Source organism: Calidris pugnax, unplaced genomic scaffold (genome assembly GCF_001431845.1).
Source record: "Calidris pugnax isolate Ruff unplaced genomic scaffold, ASM143184v1 scaffold20, whole genome shotgun sequence".
Classification (NCBI taxonomy): Eukaryota; Metazoa; Chordata; class Aves; order Charadriiformes; family Scolopacidae; genus Calidris; species Calidris pugnax.
In genome coordinates this window covers 31521494-31545641 of record NW_015094510.1, presented here as the reverse complement: position 1 = coordinate 31545641, position 24148 = coordinate 31521494, and the positions used below count along the sequence as shown (strand labels likewise).

General features: G+C 39.2%; 1 protein-coding gene across 2 annotated transcripts in view; it reads right to left on the bottom strand.

The window, feature by feature from the left end:
- TRPC6 (transient receptor potential cation channel, subfamily C, member 6) overlaps window positions 1-24148 on the bottom strand; it is a 97918-nt gene that overhangs the window by 12367 nt on the left and 61403 nt on the right. For both annotated transcript variants that reach the window (XR_001414479.1, XM_014965706.1), the window contains exons 3-9: window positions 18661-18846; window positions 16861-17025; window positions 12144-12357; window positions 10104-10331; window positions 7696-7960; window positions 4565-4760; window positions 2741-2944 (exon numbers count right to left, since the gene is read on the bottom strand). Coding sequence is in view for 1 of the 2 variants with exons in the window: in XM_014965706.1 (XP_014821192.1) it covers window positions 2741-2944; window positions 4565-4760; window positions 7696-7960; window positions 10104-10331; window positions 12144-12357; window positions 16861-17025; window positions 18661-18846 (1458 nt within the window). In the remaining variant the exon portion in view is untranslated. The remainder of the gene's footprint in view (window positions 1-2740; window positions 2945-4564; window positions 4761-7695; window positions 7961-10103; window positions 10332-12143; window positions 12358-16860; window positions 17026-18660; window positions 18847-24148) is intronic.

Here is a 24148-nt window from a genome sequence, read left to right as displayed (position 1 = left end):
GTGTTTAGTTTTATAAACTGTTATGAACTTAACCAGAGGCAGAGGCTTGCCAGACACACAGTATTTTTCCCTATAGCTCCACTTTTTCCTTCTAGGATTGTAACCAGTTTCTTTTCTCTTTTACTCTTCAACCAATAACTGTGATGGGAAAAGTGCCTGTCATACTGGTGGCAGAGCGCTGACAGATGCACGTAATTTCTCTACTGACCCCCATCTATTGACTCTTTACTAGAGACCCAAGAACTCCTAACCCTGAAGGCCTCTTCTCAGACTACTGCCTCTTTTAACAAAGATCATTCCACAAGAAAAAGTTCCATAAATGACGTTGATTCTGCCACTATAAAAAATCTGTAAATTCCTTTTTTTTTGTGTGAATGTTACCACAGGCTCACCTTTCTACTCAGTCTGATCAGTTGTCTTGCAAAGTTCTTCTTCCCTAACGTGTTACAATAGTCCTAGTCTTTACACGTCCAGTACCACCTACCACCATGTGCTGTGCCCCACGTTCTCCTAAAGCAATTAATTTGAATTATATCAAGACACCGGAGGAAAAACAGACTGACTATAAAGTCTTTAAATAAGCCCATGAGATACAGCAATCCCCGCCTGGATGCAGTCCTGAGTAACATGCTCTAGCTCTAGGCAATCCTGCTTCAGCAGGGGACTTGGACTAGATGATCTCTATGGTCCCTTCCAACTCTAGAAATTCAGTGAAATTCAGTGAAATTCAGTGAAATGAATCAACTCAAGTGCTTTTTAGTGCAGTTGTGTAAATAAAACAGATAACAGGATGCTTTACAATAAAAGCAGGCTGCATCCTCGGTGGAAGCAGAGATAGGTTACAAAGGGGGAATTTAGAAACTCTGCCCAGGCATGTGAGGGTGTTGTTAGGAAAGACAAACCTCACCTGAAGCTGACATTTGCAAGGCCAGTAAGAGGAGCTCCTGCTGCTACAATAGGAGTATAAGGCTTAACAAGGAAAATGTGGGCCTGTTGCTCAGTGGGGCAGGGGATTTAGTGACAACAGAGTCAGGTAAGGCTGAGGGACTTAGCCAACAGTTTGCAAGGTCTCTGTGCTTAATGAAGGGGTGCGAGGAGGAGGAGAATGACCAGCCACGGAGAAGGGTCAAGTCAGGGGTTACTTGAGAAAACTTGACCCAGGCAAGTTAATTGGGCCCAATATGCTCCATTCATGGTTGCTGAGTGAGTGGATCATAGAATCATAGAATTGTCTACATTGGAAAAGACCTTTAAGATCATTGAGTCCAAAACTGAACACAGTATTCAAGATGTGGCTTCACCAGTGCCAAGTACAGGGGGTCAATCACTTCCCTAGTCCTGCTGGCCACACGATTTCTGACACAAGCCAGAATGCTGTTCGTCTTCTTGGACACCTGGGCACACTGCTGGCTCATATTCAGATGAAGTCCTTCACTACATAGCATTTGAAAGATCATGGAGATTGAGAGAGGTGCCCAAAGACTGGAGAAATACAAATGTCAAACTCATCATCAAAATGAAGATCTGGATAAAACCAGGCCACTCAATCTCACTTCAGTTAACTGGCAAAACAATGGATTGAGTCCTCTTGGAGCACATTTCTGTGCACATCAAAGAGGTTGAGGAAGTCATCAATCTTGACTTTAGCAAGGGTTTTAACCTAGAATTTATTTATCCCAGAATATTCTTGTACCTGCACTAGGATGTTACTGTCTGGATGGGTGGATGACTAGATGGGCAAAATCCTGGCGGGATGGTTGTGCTTAGAGGGTAGTACAGGTGTCTTGTCTGGGACTTGCCCTTTTAAACATCTTTATCAATGACCAGGTGTCAGAGGTGTTGAAGCACACTCCTGTCAAGTTTGCAGGCAAAAACAAATTTGGGGAGGGAGGCAGCTGATAGGCTTGAGGGCAGGTAGACCATCCAGGAGGACAGGGCTGTCAGAAACCCTGTGAATTTCAATAAGGACAAATGGGAAGGAATAACTCTTTCAACAACACAAGCTGCGGACTGGCTGCCTGGGGAGCAGCTCTGTGGAAAAGAACCTGGGGGACTTGGAGGGCAGCAAGAAAGATGTTAAAAAAGTGCAGCAAGTTCAGCAGAAGGTCACAAAGATGTTCAGGACTGGAGCACTTGCCCTATGAAGAGACACTGGGGAACGTGGGCTTGTTCAGCCTGAAGCAGAGATGGCCTCAGGCGCACCTAACAGGAGTCCCCAGAGTGTACAGGGAGGTCACTGAGGAGATGGAGTTGGGCTGCAGTGCTGCAGGACAGGAAGAGGAAACACAATGGACAAACTCCAATGAGAGGTAGAAGCAGCAACCTTTTCCCCATGAGGACAGTCAGGTGGTGGCACATCTTGCCAAGAGAGGTTATGCAATCTCTATCCTTGGATGTTTTCAAGACCTGATTGAATGAAGCCCTGAGCAACACAGCCTGACCTCAGAGTTGACACTGCTGTGAGCAGGAGGTCAGACCAGTGGCCTCCTGAAGTCCCTCCCTTCTGATTCTCTGATTCTGTGACAGGAAGCAGGAAGAACTGTAAATTTACAATGGTATTTTTGGACTTAACTGATTATAGATGTAGACAAATATTTCTATTAATAAACAAAGTAAGAATTTCAGCCTGTACATAGTGACTGACTTCAGACTGGATTACGTTGGGAAATTCATGAGAAAAACAGGTCAAAAGCAAAAATGAAGCTAAAATTGGCAGTCAGTATATATGGTACAAAATTACCTTGTTCATCTCTGCATCTTCCTGAAAGCTTTTCTTTTGGCACAGAAATGGTTTAGAAATACATTTTTTGATTCTGAGTAGGAGATACAGCAAAGATTTTGGGCTTGGCACTAAGTTGAAGGGTACTGGAAGAGTCCTCCCTTCTTCAAAGTAAGAAAACCAAAGTTTAGCCCTTGCAAATTTCCATTCTACATCAGCATCATCCTGAAAAACAGAAAGACAGCTGTTAATACACTGTTAATACCACCTTGACTATTGACAATGCTATAGCTAAACTTCATGTGTGTTTTGAATGTGATTGGCTAAAGTTAATCTCAGACAGATCAAGAACTTGTTTATAAGCTGTAAAAATCAATTTTCAATTAATGGAACTGTTCTTATTAATCCGTTTAAAATAATGCAATTACAGAAGAACAAAGCGGATTTAATTTAAACACAGGTTACTCCAGAGTGAGTGCTAATAGCCTGCAATGCAGGGTCAGAAAGACAGACCTCTTTGTTTGGTGCTCTTTGTAAACACACAGATAAGAAGGAAATCTCTGACTTAAAAACACACAGTATAATGCCCAAGTTAAAGCTTCATGGCAACACATTCATCTGCTAGGGCTTGACTGAGTAGCCATTTCCTTGGAACACTGTCATGCTCAGTAAATAAAATGGAAAAATCCTACATTAACATAACAAAAATGTAAATCACTCAATGTGACTACCAGTTCTGATTTCTCATCTTATTGGTCTCTTCTGTAGCAATTAGTTTATTATCTCTTTTTGTGAAGAAAACACAATATCAGAATTTTAAAATAAAATTTTACTCTATTACTTTGAACATGAAGTTTAAAAAAGATTAGGTGATTCTTAAATAATTACTTCTACTTTCTGGAATATATGATTAAACCAGGTATGCTACCATCACCATGCTTTATGTTTAACATTTATGATCGCCAAACATCTTATTCCTCCCTGTAAAGTTCAAGAGGGTTTTCTGCAGAAAGGACTGATGTCATGTTCAAGGACATGCCTCAATATTGCCGTTGTTTTTAGAAGCTGTTTGTATCACCATATTTTTGGATAATATGCTGTTTTTTATTGCATTGAACCTGATAGTTTGTTCTGTGGCCCCCTGAGTCAGAAGAATCTGAACCTCCCTAGAAAACGTGTTGCTCTTGCTCAAGCTGGACAACGCTATGGTCCCAAACTAGTGCCCAGAACCTGGGACCAGAGCGGTCTCAAACCTGACCCTGCTGCCCTGCTGCAAGGAGGTCACCTGGGAAAGGCTGGCATGGCCAAGCTCCTGGAGATCTGCTTCCCTTTAAGCAATGATAATAATTTGACCCTTTGTTGTCCATGGCACGCAAAAGTCCATGCTGATTTTCAGTAGCCCTGCTGATGACTTTGTCAAATAAAGTTTTGTTCACTGCAGAGGACTAGAGCAACGTTGTTTAAATAAAAGAAGGAAAGAACATGTCATAGAATTGCTTGCAAGGCCAAGGCATAGGAATGAGAACATCCTTGCAGCAAGAGGAACACTACTCAAATAAGAACTACAAACGAGGGAAAAGAAAGATTCAAAGTCACACAGTGTAGCCCATCCTGTTCACAAACATAACACAGTTCAACAGCAGCTTCTTAGTCCAGTCTTATGCAGCTGGGTAATTTCCTGGTATTTTATAATGAGAAAGTACAGTGGAATTAATACTTTCTCCTAATATATTCGAAAAGCCTATATGTTATTTTTCTTAAATAAGATTTCAACAAGAAAATTTTCCAAGAGATTTAGACAATTAGCTGTAACAGTAAATGTTTCATCATAAATGGAATTTTTACCTCAATTTCCTGGAATGAACTGTTGATCATTGCGATAAGCATGTTCAGTAAGACAATGACCATGGTAACATTATAGACTCCATAAAGGACATAACCAATATTTTCAATAAATTTATGTTTATAATTGATGACAACTGATTTGACTTCTGAGAGTCCAAATATAGCCCAGAACAATGTCTTGAAACTTTCTTCAACACTAAGAGGAGAAAGTGAACACATGCATATGTTACTGAGGAAAAGCTGTATATTCTTATTGTATAAATTGCCAGTTACCATTTTTATAAAGTATATAAATTTTTCCATTATTATAATGTTGAGCTCTACCATAGCGATACTATGCAGAACAAGTAGACTATCTAATTTCATAGGTACAAGCTGTTTCATGATATAAGATTCCTAATATTTAGGACTAACAATAAAACCACCTGATTCAGTTTAGGAATTATATATACATTCTCCAAAGAATATTACAATGATTCACTTGTTAACTAATCTACATGCTACACATTTGCTGGTAATGTGAATGCAAATAACAAAAATAATTAACTTGTAAATAATTTATTTTAATTGCATCATTAGTTCACTTTGTATGAATTATTTCACCATTAACATGGCTAACATTCTGAAACTGTGAAGAACACAGTATGTTTGACTGCAAATGAGCATTTTTCCAAAAATAAGTCTCACAGACCGTAATCCTCCAGTTGTGTTTTCACTATTCCACAAATCCATGGAAAAGGTAATAAGCTTATCCCCTAAAGTGTGGGGATATTGATTTTTTTTCAGGTTAGTTATTTTAAATACATACATTTCCTCTTAATCAGTCTTCATATATATATTTTTAATATACATATATATACACATAAGTCAAAACCTCTAAGATATCTTCTTTATCTATCTCCACCTGTTTGACGACATATTTTCTCTTGCTTTCATAAACAGATTTCAGTCCCCCATGTCCAAAAGTGCTGTAGCATTGCAAAGCACATTTTTGATTTTACTGCGTTATTGTTAAGAAAAAAAAAGTTTAAAGAAACTTTTAATTTTTAGTTGTGAATTTACTTTTCCCTTTATATTATTTCATCAGTATCCCATCTGCGAGTTATAGTTTTAGGTACTTTATCTATTGTGTGAACTAACACCACCAAAAAATTAGGTGTTACTACTAAAAGTAGTAACAATTTTTTTCCTCTTGGCCACGTTTCCTTCCTGGCTGAGTACACTTCATAACAGCTATAGCTTGAATACCATGACAGCCAGAAATTAAGTGGGCAAGGGCTGCCAAGCATGGAAAAGACTGACTTTACACTCAAGTGATTCATCTTAAAACCACAGAAACGAGAGGCATGACAAACTCACACCGAACAACTCCTAACAGACAGAGTCAATTCAGAATTTCTATTCTCATTGTGGGAGAAGAAAAAGAAAACAGCAAAGGAAATAAAGAGTTTTTAAAAAGGGGAGGGGGGGGGCATATATTTTCTCCACTCAAGATCAAATAGGTTATTGTCATTGGAAACTGTGGAAAGCCAGATCTTAAAAGAGGGATTAGATTCTTAATTTTTTTGACTAGTAAGAATATAGGGAGTTGTCTGAATTAAATTACAAATACTTTATAACATGTATCACACTGTAGTGATTCACCTGCTTCGGTTACAGATGACAGTGGCACTGGATGGAAGAACCAGCCTTGCTCTCACGCGCTGCGGGGAGACCCTATGCTGCACTCTGAACTGCTGGTGCTGACTGTCCTCACAGGCAGGATGCTGTCCTGCAGGCCCAGGGTCTCACCTGGCCCATGTCCTGAAATCCCTGAACAACCCTGGGAACATGCCCTGTGTGTGGAGTGATATCACAGCTTGCACTGCCAGGTCACCAGACATACATTCAGTGCTGTGTAGGGGCTCTGAGGTACTTCTGTTTTTAATAAGCCTCCCCTGCCTAATGCAACGTAGGAGTCTGTTGGTCTGCTTTGCCACAGGGACATGTTACTGGCTCATGTCACCCTCGTGTCCATCAGGACCCCCAGGGGTTCATTCTGCCAAGCTGCTTTCCAGCCAGTCAGCCCCAGCCTGTCCTGGTGCTTGGGGTTCTTCTTCCCCAGGGGCACAACTTCCCCTTGAAGTGTTGAACTTCATGAAGTTCCTGTTGGCCTATTTCTCCAGTCTGTTGAGGTCCTTCTGAGTGGCACCACAATCAGGTGGCCTATCAGTCACTTATTCATCAATACAGGCGTCCTACCCTTTGCTTGATGGACCAATCTTGAGCACTAAAAAGGTAATTCTTGAAAATCAATAAAATCAATCAGCTTCCTTGGACTGCCCTTCTCTTCAGGGCCTTATCCCATTAAATTCTTCTCTGAACAGGCTAAAGTCTGCTTTCCTGAAATCTGGGGTTGTGGTCCTGCTATTTGCTGCCTTCTCTCTTCTCAGGAGCCTGAACTCCACCTTCTCAAGGTCAGCCAAGGCTGCTCCCAACCTTCACATACTAAACCAGTTCCTTGTTTTTAAAAGTCAGCTGTCACAAAGCTGCTCTCTGCATCAGCTCCTTGATCACCTGCATCAGCAAGTTATTGTCAATGCCCCCAGAAACCTCCTGGGTTGCTTGTGCCCTGCTGTGCTGTCCCTCCAGCAGATATCAGGGTGGTTAAAATCCCCATCAGGACCAGGCTCTGCAAGTGTGAGGGTTCTCCCAGTTGTCTGAAGAAGGCTTCATCTACTTCACCTTCCTGATCCAGGCATTCCATAGCAGACACCCACTACAACATCACCTGTGTTGGTCTGCCCTCTAATCTTGCCTGACAAGTTCTCACTGGGTCATCATCTATCCCTAGGCAAAGGTACAGGATTCCTGCTGCTCTCTTACATAAAGGGCAACTACAGCTCACCTTCCCAGCCCGTCTTTCCTGATTTATCATAGTGCTGTTGTGACAAAAAGCTTATCCTCCCATTTCAAATATATCCTCTGAGCACCAGGACAAGAGAGAACATCACTACTTAATCCAAGACAAAGAAATTTCTAAGACACATAAACCTTATAAAACAACTAGTAAACTTAATACATACAATACAAACAACTGACTTTCCATAAAAATAGCTCACAATCATTACTGTTTATTCAGTTTTACTTACGTTGTGAATGCTTCGTTTTGTTTTGCCCCCAGGTAGTAGGAATAGAGATTAAACATGCCTATCATGAAAGCCACAAACACCATGATAAATATCACCATGAACTTGAAGATGTCTTTCACAGTCCTGCCAAGTGATATCTGCAGTGGTCCAAAGCTTTCATTAGCTGGTAAGATGTAGGCTATCCTGGAGAAACTTAATACTACCGCAATTGCATACAGGCCTTCAGATATGATCTGAGGATCAGATGGATCCCAGTTTATTCTGGCTAGAAACAAAAGATGAGAATTTTGGTCAATATTTCAAAGTCCACCTTAGGCTGTTCCCCTAAGTACTCTCTTTCAGTGAGCAACAATGAACTAGTCAGTGTAAACTGGAATGGAATGAAATGAAATGGTGCTATGCAAATTGGGAACAGTTTAGACATAGTCTTCATGAGTTTGGTTGTTTTTTTTCTTTATTATACATTGCATAATGAATTTTCAGCAATTTTTAGTCAAAGAAAAGTTCTAAGACATCATTGCCTAAATGTAAGAAGTAGCTAAATTTTACCCATTTGAACTTAAAGACACACAGAAAACTGACTTCCTAACTGACAGCTGTGAATACTTCCAAGTATGACTGCTCAAATACTTCTTCACAGTGCTCAGCAAATGTCTTACATGAAGATGCTGCTAGAAATAAAAGTGAAAGGAAGGAAGATACTTGGTTAAGACGGAAACAGAAGTGGGATATTATTTCATCTGCTACACTAGGGCTGTGGAAGCATTTTACTTTTTTACTTATGCTTCACTCTCTTCTTTTTACACCTTCATCAGAAGTGTAATTTTAAATTAGAAGATACCATGAGTGGGATTCAGTATGAGATTAAGACATCTGCAGACAGCTATCCAAATGGGAGGTATAGTCAGTGCAGCCCAGTGAGCACCTGAGGCTTGATTCAAAGCCCCTGAACGAAGACATCCGTTGCCATTTGAGATGCCCAGGGCATCCAAGAGATTTGTACAGATCTGTGGGAGATTTTTTCGGGGTAGCACCTTGGCAATTCAAATGGCACTAGTCACTTACATTCGGCCAACTGAATTGAGCCAGGTAGCCCTAAAACCATTTCACAGCTCCACTGACTCTACTGATTAGGTCTCCATTGATGATATAGGTGGGCTGTCCATGTCTGTCTTGTACTGGGGAGTCGAGAACTGGACACAGCCCTCCAGGTGTGGAGAAGGAAGGAGGGAAGGATCACCTCCTGTGACCTGCTGGCAATACTTTGTCTAACGCAGCCCAGGACACCATTTGCCTTCTTTGCTGCAAGGGCCCACTGCTGGCTCGTGTTCAGCCTGGTGTCCCCCAAGGTATGTTTGCTAACCTCTGATAAAACCTGTGGCATTAAATATTCACTATTAATATTATCCATGTTAGCACTACCACACGCAGATGTTCTCCAAGCAGACTTCAAAGTACATGCATGCACTATAAAATGGCTCAACTCCGCTTAAGTGCATAACAAAGTCACAACTCAGGAGTGATGTCAGCGGTAACTGCCTTGATACAGTGTTATATGGCACAAATGAGTTACTAGATTTGTGCTTGTCATACCCAGAAACTGTGAACATAAACAACAGTCCCTGTTTGCAAACTCTTCAAGTGGGTGTTACTGAAAACTGAATTAACATTTAACTAGCTGCTTTTATAACTTACGTGACATTTGTATCTTTCAAGTAAAATTTATAAGACTACAATTTAATGGGTTTCAGAACATATATATTAATTACTTTGCTTTTTCTACTGCCTGGATAATGAAGAAATGTAACCTTATCAGAAATAGTATTTGAGGCACAGAATAGAGATAGAAACTGATGTAATTCAGTATCTAGAGAAAAATATCTAATAAATGGAAGAGAGATGTGGTGGTGTTCAGAGTGAACACAAGTAAACAGACCTTAATTTTTTCTCAGTTGAGCAAAATAGCTTCCAGTCACTTCTCATATATGTCAAGCAAGTTTATTAACATTTTTATCTCCTACTGGTAAGGAGAGTGGATTGAGAAATATTAAAATAATATAACAGAGTCTCTGAGCAAAGAATATATAAAAGATATACTGGTATGTTGGCAAAACAGTTCCTGCATCTCATTGCTTAGTTCTGCCCCTGTACTAAATTCATGTTTGCAATTGCACCAACACAAGTGTTTTCAGGATAGAACTGTGGGGTGACAGTGGGGTTATTTTAATCTCAGATCATTTCAGTGCCTGATGTCCCCAAAGAGTTGTATAAGCATAGCCAAGGGAACTGTGGTCAAATAGTAGGGATGAGAAAGAGAAGGAGGAGTGGGGATTTCTTAAGCAGTGCATTGTGGAAATAAATTTATCTTGGCCCAAAAAGTAAATCTTAATCATGTGCAATTCACTCACCCAAGGTGTAGTATTTTATGTTAGGCTCCAGTGTTGGACTTGTCAGATCTTTCATATTTGCATCAACGAAGTTCTGGGCTCTGGATGCATGCCAAAATGCCATAAACCTTGCTATGAATGATGCCGCAAAAATTGCTAGCATACCAAAATCAAGCATATTCCATAACTCAAAAAGGTATTCCTTTGGACCTTGAGACCAAATTTCTTTACATTCCGACCATATCATGCCTGTATAAGACAGAACAGAGAAAACAGTCTGCTCTTTTATCTTCATGTTTGTTTTATTTGATATTTTATTATGTATAGGATATGCTCTTGGTTGCAGTCAAACTCAAAACAATTTTGGTCAGTAGGAGTTCAAACACAAACCACACAAACTAAATCCCTTGGACCTGCCAATTCATGTACATTCAAGCACTTCTTTCTCATGTGAGCAATAACAATTTCTCATATTGTTTTTTCCTCCACAACTAAAAAAGCTTTCAAAGAGATGAATGGGATGTGAGTATTACCATCTGTTACAGACAAAGGAAGAGACAGAAAGAGTAGAAATGCTCTGGCATGATCATATAGCAGTGGTAGAACTAATAGCAGAACTCACATTTTCTTATTTACAGATCACCCTGGGTACAGTGTCTTTTACTGAAATTACAAATATACGTGACAAGTGAGCATGAAAGTAAGAATCAGACCTAATGCTTCTTCAATAGGGCAAAGGTATCTATTCCTAATTATTCTCCCTTAATAATAAAATATAGAACTACAGTATTAGTTTATGGCTCCATTTTTATTGAGCAAATGCTTTTCCTTTTAAAGATAACATTTATTTAATCATGAACTACATTTCTAGGATTCTAAAAGAGTTAATAAAAAACTGAATGGGAATAATGTCACTATTTTTTGCACTTATCAAATTGTCTGAATGAACTTTTAATCATTTTCAGATAAGGACAATTATAATATTAATTATAGTAATTAAATTCAATGCTACATCTGTATGCACTGAATCAATTTTTCATAGACCATCTTATTAACAACTGAAATAAATAAAAATAGATTAAATTAGCATACTATGGGATTAAATTGAGAAATTATTATTTACTCCTTTATCAGATTAAAACATTGATATTTATAGAATATTTGGAAATCTAAATGCCATGTTATTCCTATAATACACAATTATATTAATCTATAAACAGCTTTACAATGAAATAAATAAAGATTGTCAAGGTCTTTTAAAGCCAGAATCAGATGGTGTACAAATGGCTCCAATTTCAATCCCAGAGGACTCCAAAGAGCAAAATACTTTAAATGCATAAACTCTTGAATGGAAACAGACTTTACTTAGCTTGAATTTAACTCTCCCATATTACTGATTGAACTAACAACCAGAATCCAGATCCTTCAAATATTTGGGCATCTAATCCCCATTGGAATAAATGGTATTAGACTTGTAAATAAGAAGCAGATATCTAAAATATTTTTGAGCATCTGTGCTCAAGTTCTGATGCTGAATAGTACTGCATCACCAAATGAAATGGGTCAACTCGGAGATCTATTCCTAGTATTCACTTCATCCCTATGTTGGGAAGGAAAAATCTACCACTGAATGTTCAGGGGTCTATAGTCTCCTTCTCTTTTGTCAATAATACGTCCAGCTATACCCTATTAATTCTGCAGGCATACTTGCAAAATAAGAGAATTTTAGCTCAAAGGACAACTGGACACAAAAACACTTGGCCCATAATGTGGAAATACTTCCCCTTGGGAGTTGACACAGCTTGACTCAAAAAAACCCAGAAAACGGGTACGCACTTTCTTTTGATATTCATAGAACTGAATTCATTCGTATTCAGATGATGTAGATTCCACCTGAAGGTTTGTAATTACCTAGGCACATGTGAATCCTGCTGACATCCAATAAGAAACATGAGGCAAATGTGGAAATGCAGCCAGTTGAAACATAACATTAACAGCAAAGGATTAAATTTAAACATTGAAATCATAGCAAGACAAATTCAAGCAAAAATTAATCTTTACCTATTACCCAAGAAATAATGAGCATCTCCATCCATGAGAAGCAGGATGTTTTCATCCTAAATAGCTGCTTTACATTGCCTGTTGTTTCATTAGGTCGGAGTTTGGTGCCATCAAATCTGTCAGCTGCATTCATGACAAGTAGACCAAGAAAAATGGTGAAAGAGGCTGCATGGGCTACAAACTTCATAAATGGTCCACGCATTATCCTCCCCAGCTGCAACAGAGGATATGAAACACAAGGACACTGCATTTCTTTCTTCAAAAAGAAAGATGTATAAGAAGAAAAGTAACACAGAGAAATATATATTTCAGTAACACACAGGAACAAATATTTGGAAAAAGTTCTATACTATGATACCATGCTGACAGTCGCCTTTAAAAGTTTCTACTTATTTGCTATTTTGAGAGGGATAATCTATCAGTTTCACTAGATATGTATTTTAACTCAGTATTTTGAAATAATTCTGCAATTATTTTGGGGCATCTATGTTTATTATAGGTAATCAAGAGAAAAAAAAAATTATAGTTATTGAATTTTGTACATGCTAGTCATCTTTATGAGGCAACAAAGAAAATGAGATTTTGACACTTACTAAAAGCATTAATTTATCACCAGGAGTGAATTATGACTAAAGAATTCTGCTTCCTGACTGAGGTGATACTCAATTTAGCACAGTTCTGGTGCAGTTTTCCCAATTTATTTTCTTTTTAAAAAAAGAGTCAGGAGGCCTCAAAAGGTTATGTTTATAGTTCTGTAGTGTCTTAATTTCCTCCCTGACTCCTTTAGTGGAAAGCTCTTCAATTTTGTCATGACTAAGAACAAATTTAACATGATTTGGTGCAACACAAAAAACCTAGAAATTCCATACAAACTCACACAAGGCTGAACTTTTAGCAATTATTTACTTTATTTTTGAAAGTGCCTGTATTAATAGTAAAAATCTCAGCTTGTTCACTTAGTTGGCAGCTGCAGAAACGTAATTTTTTATTTTAGATGAAGACAGTATCTGTATCTGACAAAAACTCCTTGGCAAGTGTCTCCTCAGCTGAAACACATAACGGTCTGTGGTTGGGAAAAGGGAGGGGAAAGCAGAAAGGAAGTTATTTGTAGTTGGTTTTTTTGCTACACTTGTTTCAATATCAAAGTCAGAATTTTGCTGTCCTTACAGTCAGCTTTTACAGAAACATAGAATAAAAGTTTGCAGCCGAGGATGTGATGGTAAGGTCTCTAAAACAGATACATTAAGAAAAGTACACAAATATGAAAAGAAGATACTTTTAAAGTAACACTGTCAAGGGTAGCAGGCATAGAATTTGATCTTCTTTCTCCTTTATATTATTTTACAAATACATGCCGTTCATTAATGTTTCTCACTCAATAAAAATAATCTTTTCTTAAATAAAATACACCATCAGCCTCATGAGATGAACTTCAACATCCAATTATTTTGAGCAAACTGCACAGAGAACAGGTAATCGTCATGGGAAAGATTTTATTTCAGGCTAGGAAGGAACAGTCATAAACAGCAGACAATAAAGCAGAGCTGGAAAATAATATCCTTTTAAATGCATTATTCTTCTGTTCACAAATGAAGATGGGTTAGGAGACAGATGTCAGAAAGATATATGGTCCGGAAATAAGAAAAAATACTGAAGGACGTAATGTTAAAATATCCCTTGATCAAAAAATATAAAAATCAAAACACTGAACTCCTGGCGCCCCCCCAACCACCCATTCAAAATAGACGGAAAAGTATTTTGAGTTCTAAAGTCTTAAAAGAGACAAAAGTCTGCAGAAAAGTCAGGGCAATCCCAAGCACAAATATGGGCTAGGAGGAGAACGGCTTGAGAGCAGCCCTGAGGAGAATGACTTGGGAATGTTGGTTGATGAGAAGCTCAACATAAGCCGGCCTATATCTTCTCCATAAAGAGATTTGGAATTTTAAGTGTCATTTCAAGATTTTATTGGATGACTATTATATGGCATTGTCATAATAACTCCCAGCATTTGCGCAATCACATCAACCATAGTCAGTCCTGCTTCCAGGGAGATTTCACTATGTATATGTAGAAACCAGAATCATAGAATTGTTTGAGTTGAAAGGGACCTTAAAGATGATCTGGTTCCAACCCCCCCCTGCCATGGGCAGGGACACCTCCCACTAGATCAGGTTGCTCAAAGCCCCATCCAACCTGATCTGGAACACTTCCAGGGATAGAGCATCCACAACTCTTCCAGGCAACCTGTTCCAGTTTCTCACCTCCCTCACAGTAAAGATTTTCTTCCTAATATGTAATCTAAATCTCCCCTCTTTCAGTTTAAAACCATTACCCCTCATCCTATCACTACACTCCCTCATAAAAAATCACTTCCCATATTTCCTGTAGGCCCCTGTAGGTACTGAAAGGCAATATGGTCTCCCTGGAGCCTTCTCTCCTCCACCCCAACTCTCAGCTTGTTCTCATAGGAGAGGTGCTCCAGCTCACTGATCATTTTTGTGGTCATTCTATCAACTCACTCCAACAGGTCCATGTCTTTCCTGTGCTGAGGACTCCAGAGCTGGATGCAGTACTCCAGGTGAGGTCTCACTAGAGAAGAGGGGCAGAATCACCTCCCTCGACCTGCTGGCCACACTTCTTTTGATGCAGCCCAGGATACAGTTGGCTTTCTGGGCTGTGAGTGCACATTGTCAGCTCACTTTGAGCTTATGTCATGAAATAAAATAGCAATCTAGAAGTTTGGGGTTAATTATGTCAGTGGTTACACTGAATTACTAATTAGAAATGCAGAGCAAACAGTTCACAAAACTTTGCAGAGCCTCTATGTGGTTTGTTACTCGAAATTCCAATGAGGCAAACTAATTCCTTTCAGAATCTGACTCTAGTGAATTCCTGCCAAATCAACAGGACTTCGTCCACGTACTTCTGTGGAGTTTCTTCTGATCTGAAACTCTCAATTCAGTACCTGTGGTCCAAGCTCAAATTAACTTTTTCCTAATGAGGAAACTGGTCAGCTATACTGGTAATGGATTGAGATGTTGAAAATGTTATAAAGGCATTTTTGCCTTTCTCAGAGCCATAGCATGAGAATGTAAAGAAATGTGTCAGAATAACTCCACCATAAGCTGTTATTTTCACCATAAATACTCTCTGCATTTTCTTTCTCTTCTGTCACTGTGCCAAACCTGGAAAAAGAATGGGTACTTTATCTTTGTGGGAGAAGAGATTTATAAAATTCCATCAATTCATACACAGAATGGACTCTGTTGATCCAGATAATTTTCTGTATTGGAGCCATTCTATCCTGAAATTAAACAGTGAACATTTTGTCCTTAAAAAAACAGAAGAATCAAATTTGAAGTATGAGTGAAGCACAAGGTAAGAAATGGCAACTGGTAAAAAAGGTGGATTTGGTTTTACATTTGCAGAATGTAATGAAACAAAAAGCATTCAATATATAAATTGCACATTGAAATGATTAAATAGTGACACAGTGACAGAGGAAGTGAAACCTTAAAGCATGTTGTGCCTTGAACCTTGACTTTAAAAAGCTACCGTGAAATAGCTTTTTCAGAACATACAATGGTTCAAAATTACTTTAAGATCCAATAAATCATTGAAAAAGGAAAATGACAAATAAATATGTCACTGCTACAGTTGAAAACCAATTACTGAAGTATGTTGAATCTCAAGGCGTGTTTTAAGACAAAAGTATTCATAAAAATCCTAGTCACTATATAGAAAAGTGAAAATGATATAACTGATTTTTATTGTCCAGAATGAATGAAATGAAAAACAGGACAAAACAATAAAGGCCCCCCTTTTTCCTCTAAGAGAACACCAGAAAAAAAAAACCAAACACAAAGACTTCAGTCCTCTCTTTCAACTTTCCTCTTCCCCTGGAATCATTGTATGCGCACCTGCTAAAATCATGGATATTATACTCTAACCTGTCAAATAATCCTTATAGGATCCCATTTGTTCCCTCTAACATAACCTCAAGGGAAATTTTCCATCAGTGTTCATTTAAAATGCATAGTGTTAAAACAGAGATTCAACACAAAGTTCAGAGAGGTTAGATATTGTAACTCATCTTCAGTGGAAAGGCTTTCCATACTACCTATCATCTGAAACAGACAGTGTGTTATAAACGGATGCAGAGGAGGCTGCATGACTGCTTTAAAAACTTCATGAAATATAATGAGTATTAACACTGCCTTTACGAGCCAATACACTTCACTTTGACTTCTAGAAAACTGATGACAATTGTTTTAATTTCTGGCATTCATGTTTCAGTGACTTCTATCTATTAATTTTTAATCACAAAAATGAAATTGCCTTTGAAGTGACTGGAATCAACCCAACAGCCCGAATTTAGGCAAGCTCAGAATCAATGGGAAGTGATTAGCAAGGCCTGCTAAGGCAAAACTAAATGAAGAACAGTTTGACTGGTTTCTAAAGTACAATTTCAACAAGACAACTCTTGCTCAACAATTGCGATTTAATATACATTGCATTTAACACAATACACTTACCTGTCAGAACATGCAATCTTGCAACCATTCCAGTCTGACTCAGCTTTAAAATAACAAGTTTCTGAAGTATGATTTAAGCATGTCAGTAATTTATACTCACATTTCCTCTCTGCCAGACAGGAATCTACATAGAGATGATAGAGGAATTAATAAAAGGCCCTTACAAGATTTCACAGACTGACCTTGCTGCAGGGAGCAATCCAGTAAGCCATTGAAAGGAACGGCAGTCCCACCGCAACAGCAAGAACAACCAGAAACTTCACTGCCATGGTCTGCTGCCTTAAACCTGACAAATTCTCATACCAGATTGAGAGAAGTTGTTGCTGGCAGTTTGGATGTGCTACAAACTGTAACAAAGAAAAACAGCACAAAAATAATATTGCTATCAGAATATCTTTTATTAAAATAACATCTATATGAAGCACATTATGAATGTTGGAATAGCAACAACTCTGCTTATATTCAAAGGACCATTAACAAAGGTATAAGAAAAAGTTTTCTGATGAGCATAATCTCCCAGCATGAAGGCATGTTATCAGCAGCAATAAGTCCTTTAATTCAAAAAACTATTATTTTATTGACACTCTGTCCCATCACAAACTATTAATGTCCATCTAAGGGTAATTAAACATAAACTTCATCTGAGAAAATTCTAGTTGTTTCTGACATCTATAATTTTCATGTTACAACTTCAGAGAATCTAAAACTTTCTGTTCCACAAAGGATGCTATATAGTCTTTAGTTATGAAAGAAAGAATATGTCATATTTTCACATGCTAACATGGAAAGTACCATCTTTTTCAGCTGGCATAAGAATACAGCTGTCACATTTGCAGGAATCAGCTAAGGAATATTTATAACTTAGTTCTGGAATCTTTTGGACAAACTCTGCAAAACTGAGTTTATCATAAAACCCTCTTTTCTGTCAAAACTTCGACGGTTGGACAAGATGATCTTTAAGGTCCCTTCCAACCTAGAAGATTCTGTGATTCTGTGAAAGTATAAGAAGCATCCTACAAAGGTGCTATTAATAAATATGAATAAAAAATAATTAAGTAATAAAAAAAATAAAGATATTAATAAAAGGTGGAACCTTGTGCACCATAAATTTTTAAGTCTAGACCAAGTTTGGTGTCATTGGCACTCCTGCTTTTGAAGTGTTCTCCTGAGCTGTATCTTCTTAATCTTCGGTTGTACAAACTTCATCACACAAATAATTCCTTCACTCTCATCACCTAGAACTTCACAACCTATATTATCCAAGAGAAGTTTTCTGGGTAATTCAAGGGTCTTGGTGCAGCTACTAACTCAGCTGGTTTCACTGAGCACTTTTCAGATGCAGAGCAGAGTATTAAACTGGCAGTAGAAATGACAGGAAGCCAAATAAGGGACGACAGCTCCTGTATGTGACATCCTGCCTGGCGTCTGCTGTTCTTCAGAAGTGAGAACCACAGTACTATTACTTCTCGATTGTGTCTCTGATCATCTATACAGACAAATACATGTTTTCTGTGAGACACACAATTTCACTCAATTTTTCTCAGTTTTCTGAGTCAGACACAACAGCTTGACAGAAATGTGTATCAATATTTTTTATCATGCAGTGCACAGGACTGCTGTGCTATACTCTGGTTTTTATTAAATCTTTTACTTTTCCAGGCTGCAGAACTAGTGCAAATTTCTTCCATCTTTTTTTTTTTAATAAATTAAAACTAAAACCAAGTAAATACCTACAAATTTTGCATATAGCTACATAATTTTTAGAGCTATTTGCTCTCATACTTAGTGTGACCAGCATCCACTCTGAATATCTGCTTCTTGTTTATGTTAGAAGCTCTGTGGGGCAAAGATCTTTTTGTTTGTGAAATACACTGTGCAGAAGGGCCCAAATGTTCATTTAAGCGCCATAGGCTATGAAAACATAAACATTCAATAATAGCACAATTTAATACCACGTCTGTTTGATCAACATAATTGCTTACTTTTTTAACTTCATACTTAATGGCGAGTTTTAAGCGGCTAAGGCTGGGGCGGCCACGTTCTCCATTATTATGGCTCATCTCTACATCACCATTCAAAATAGCTTCCACTTCTTCTGTGTTTCTGCACAAATCCAGGAGTCCCACTACAAAATCCTTGCATTGCATAGACAACTTCTTGTAATCATTCTAGAAAAGAAAAAGAAGAAAAACTATAACTCACTGCTAAGATGTAACACAAGAGAAATAGTTCTACATCCCGTTACACATCCTTGAGCATCAATAGTTTGTTTGCATCTTGTTACATTTTTTTTATGGTAGATTAACAGCACTTTGTTATGAGACATCTACTTCCCCTGAATGTCCAAAGAGTAGGATTTGTCTCACCTTGGTTACCTTGGATGTCTGCATAATCAATTCTTACACCTGAACTACTTCTCTAGGCTTCCTTTAGAACCAATTGAAAGTAAAATACCACTTTCAGAAAACTTGTATGACATATTTTAATGACTGTTTTAAGTTGAGATGAACCGCACAGTAAAAATTTTTCTATTCACTGAGTGTCACAGAATTATAGATAACTAGTTCAGATGTAGAAAGTTACACTGTAGAGATCTCAATTGGACAAGATGAGTATCCTACAGACAACATGTCTAAACAACCTCCCACCCTTCTTGAGAATAACATAAATATTGGGTCTGAAATTATTCTTGTAAACCTTATCTTTCTCATTTTCCAACATCACGTTTAGCTTGCAAACACAAGATTTGATTGCTGCTTTCCAGCAACAGGGTCAGCAGTGCTACAGATAGCATCATGATACCACATCCCTAACTTCATCCCAAGCCTTTGCCGTGTGAGCCAAAATGTTGCTCTAGAGCTGCAGGTGAGTTGCTTATTGCTTTAACTACCAAATGTTCTTCTCAGTCACTGTTTTCCAAAAGGCATAAGTCAAAACAGAAAAAGAGATTTTGATCATTGCAATCCACAGTTCATTAACCACTCCTTACTTGCAGCTGTGATTGGGTCACAGAAGTCGAATATTGCTAGACACATAGGGAGTTAGATGGATATAGATATAGATGTATAGCTAAAGCTGAAAAATGTGTACAGATACATTGCCCCTGGCCTAAATCTTACAAGAGATTTACTCATACATGTGTCAACAACTTCCGATATTTTTGTGATCTCTGCTAATTTTAATGTCTTAAAAAGATGAAATTACTGTAGATTTTTTCATAAACAGAAGAAAAAATACCAACAACCCAACCACCCCAAACCACAGAGGACTGCTCATGTAGTCTCTATTTTGTGTTCAATATAATGTGCTACAATTGCTTTTATTACAGTAACACATTTCCCCCCTCTTCTGGTCTCTTCTTTACAGCATTCCCCCTTCTCCCACTCTAAGTCTTTGTTTAGTTCCTTCTTTTTAATTGCTTCCTTCATGCTAACTGCCATCTAACGCACATCCTAGAAGAGAAACCTTTATTTTGAGTACACAAGATACCCTAATTTATTTGCCGAGGGTGTACTTCATGCATGTTTGTGCTTTATTACCCTCACCGCCACAATACCAGTTTATTACTTGGATATATTAAAGGGTGGCATCCAAGTTTTACATTAACTTTACTTAGATGCATGCAAACATTCACAGACTAATAGTTATAGACACTACTGTATGTCTACATAAAACTGCCAATGATTTATTCTTTTAATAATGTAATGTAAGCAAGATAGCTCAGATCTGTCATTAAAGAGAAAGGAACTTTAATGTCATTTCTCTACAAAGACAACAGAAGCAAAATGCTAAAACTATCCATTTCATGACATGTTGCATATTTAATGATTGTATTATTTATTTTCCCTCTCTTCAGAAGAATAACAGTAGAGATTAGCCAAAATCCTGACTTAGTGGCATTACAGAAAGACATTTTGAGAGTAATATATCACCTTCTGTTTGGCTTTCAGTTTTGTAGCAGCAGCTAAGATAAGATTCAGCATTCAATCATTTCAATACATAAACTTCCTCTTCAGAATTAAAGAAAAAGTAGATATTTGAGATCCACAGACAAAGCAAAAATATAGAGTCAGCCTACACACCCTTGTACAATTACGTACCATCAACTGTTCCAAACTGATATCTGACACTTAAACATCAAGTGAAAAAAGGAATATTTTTTCAAAAAAATCAGGACAAAATAATTTGGCCTTCATAAATAACTACTACAAAATATTGCAATGTATTTGTAATATATTGGTATGTGCATATTTTCTGATGGAGATACATATATGCATGCACACTCAACATACTCTTCTTCAGTACTTTCCAGCTCTGGTGACTGAGACATGATTTTCAAAGCAGTGTGCGAGGACACCATTCTCACGGTGCAGTCCGGTGCCTTTGGGTAGTTTCAAAACAAAAATCATATCTGACGATTTATTCTCATGAAGAATATGATTTTTTTTTGGAGTGCAGTCCTGTTTACCAAAATGAATACTGAATGAGGAGTTCCAAAAATAGCCAGATACCCCTATCAACACTTTGCAGAATTATTCCTTATAGAATCATAGAATTGTCCAGGCCGGAAGGGACCTCCAAAGGTCATCTAGTCTGACCTCCCCGCAGTCAGCAGGGACACCCCCAACTAGACCAGGTTGCCCAGGGCCTCGTCGAGCCTCACCTTGAATATCTCCAGGGAAGGGGCCTCAACCACCTTCCTGGGCAACCTGTTCCAGTGCTCCATCACCCTCACAGTGAAGAATTTTCTCCTAATCTCCAGTCTAAATCTGCTCCCCTCCAGCTGAAAGCCATTGTCCCTCGTCCTGTCACTGCAGGCCTTTCTAAACAGGCTCTCCCCAGCCTTCCTGTAGGCTCCCTTCAGGTACTGGAAGGCTGCTATTAGGTCTCCCCGGAGCCTCCTCTTCTCCAGGCTGAACAACCCCAGCTCCCTCAGCCTGTCCTCGTAGCAGAGGTGCTCCATCCCGGCCCAGGTGCAGAACCTTGCACTTGTTCTTGTTGAACCTCATAAGGTTCCCCTGGGCCCACCTCTCCAGCCTGTCCAGGTCCTTCTGGATGACATCCCATCCCTTTGGTGTATCGACAACACCACACAGCTTGGTGTCGTCTGCAAACTTGCTGACGGTGCCTTTAATCCCTCTGTCTATATCATTGATAAAAATGTTAAACAGTATCGGTCCCAGCACGGACCCTTGAGGGACACCGCTTGTCATTGCTCTCCATCTGGACTTTGAGCCATTGAGTACCACCCTCTGGATGCGACCATCCAGCCAGTTCCTTATCCACTGAACAGTCTACACATCAAATCCGTACCCCTCCAATTTGGCGAGCAGGATGTTGTGGGGGACCGTGTCAAAGGCCTTGCAGAAGTCCAGATAGATCACATCCATAGGTCGTCCCTTATCTACTGACCTAGTCACTTTACCACAGAAGGCCACTAGGTTCGTCAGGCAGGACCTGCCCCTAGTAAAGCCATGTTGGCTGTCCTGAATCACCTCCCTGTCCTTCATGTGCCAATTTCCTTTTGAAATTAGGTTTGTACACAGTATCACAGTGTATACATGCACCCAGTAATCCTGAATCACCTCCCTGTCCTTCATGTGCCAATTTCCTTTTGAAATTAGGTTTGTACACAGTATCACAGTGTATACATGCACCCAGTAAATTCACCCGTAAACTCCATCAGTTTATTTTCTCATTTGCAAATGCAGTAAAACAGCTTCCCCTGCTGTGAAACAGGCTGCAGCTGTGCTCAGTGGTGGAAGCTGAGCTGAAATCTCCTCGACGGGCAGGTTACAGCAAACGAGCTACGGGGGAACCACGCGGTGCCAGCATCACCGCCTCCCACCCAGCACAGGGGCTGCAACACAGCACAGTCAGCGGAAGGCAACGCACCTCCCTGCTCCGGATCACGGTTTGCTGGCTTGAGACCTATTCCCTCAGGAAAACTTCATCCCCTTAGGGAAGGTTAAGGAGGTCAGATGGGATGATGACGTCTGAAATAGCACAGGAATATTTGTCAGGGTCTGAAGGCGGCGAAGGCAGTTCTAGCTGAGGAACTTTGTTTCTAAGAAATCAGGTGTGTTCCCTTGCAGAGACTACTGCATGGGCTGCCTTCTGCCCCCTGTCTCCTTGCTCCACTTAAACGTGTGGTGGCACCAAAAATGATTAATATGCTTTTCTTGCCATCTCAGTGTCTCTGTGTCACACACGCACAGAATCCACCCAGAGTCTCACATGTCTCCTACCATTACTGTGCGCCAAAGGAACATGGGAATTTGGTTGGTTAATCTTATTTTTGAAGATGGCCACAGGCATATGGATAAATCCGCAAGTTCTCCTTTTCTGCAAATTGTAAACTTAATAAATTAAAAAAACAGTCCTGGGAGACTTGAGCAGGTAGTTAGCCATTAAACTGCAGTTGGAGGCTCTAAAAAAAAATCAGCCCTTAATTCTGCAATAAAGCATGTATGTGTTTTATTTTACACGTGACAACACTGGTTCTCACCAGCTTAGGAAAAACCAAATGTTGCCATACCAAGGATGACGGGGAAGCTCTTGCTGCTCCCACCTAGCAAAAGGAATGTGATGATGTGGAGTGAGTGCTGCAGGGGACGAGGAACCAGGGTAACAAGATGCTGGTGGCAGAAGAATGACAGGAGAGGTGGGGGTGACAGCCACTGCTGCTGACAGGGGGCACCAGCCTCCAGCCTCTCATGGCAGGAGAAGTTGCAGACTGTCTTGCTGCCCCAGGTAAGGGAGCAGGCAGGTCACGGTCACTCTGAAAGCCTCAGCTGACCATGATTTGCCTTACGTCTGACCATGAAAGCAGGAGAGCATGGCCAGGAGCGCAGAAGAACATCACCACAGCCGTTTCTCCCAGAAAAAAGGGGCATTCTCTACATGGCCTCCTGTGACCAGTCACAGGCTCCTGCTGTCCCCCAGACTGTCCCCAGGATGAAAATGCTCTCAGGGTGCAGGATGACACTGAGGCCCACTGATGAGATGGAGCAGTGTTCCACACCACGTCCTGACCCTGCTTAGTGAACTGTAGAGGCCAAGACCAAAACACAGATATCCTATATAAGGATTTATGATTTCAAAGTGCCTTTTGAATGTAAGTGAGACCTACATGTTGGATTTAGGCATCTTAGAAGGTAGATGGACACATTATTCCCCTTACAAAGGTGGTCCCTACTCCTTCAGTGCCTCAGTTCTTCTCTAAAAAGTGATGTTAAATTTTCTCTGAGAGAGTTAACAATACCCATGACGAGGACTGGAACCTGATTTCTGTAATGGAGTTGTAGAAATGACAATGAACAGAAAATCAGACTTTGAGATGATAAACTGGATTTTGCTTTTCATCAGAAAAGCGAACTCAGATGACCTTATTCAGAGTATTAATTTACAACAAACAGTAACATATCTACATTTATTTTAAACATACATTTTTCCACTCCATCACATTAA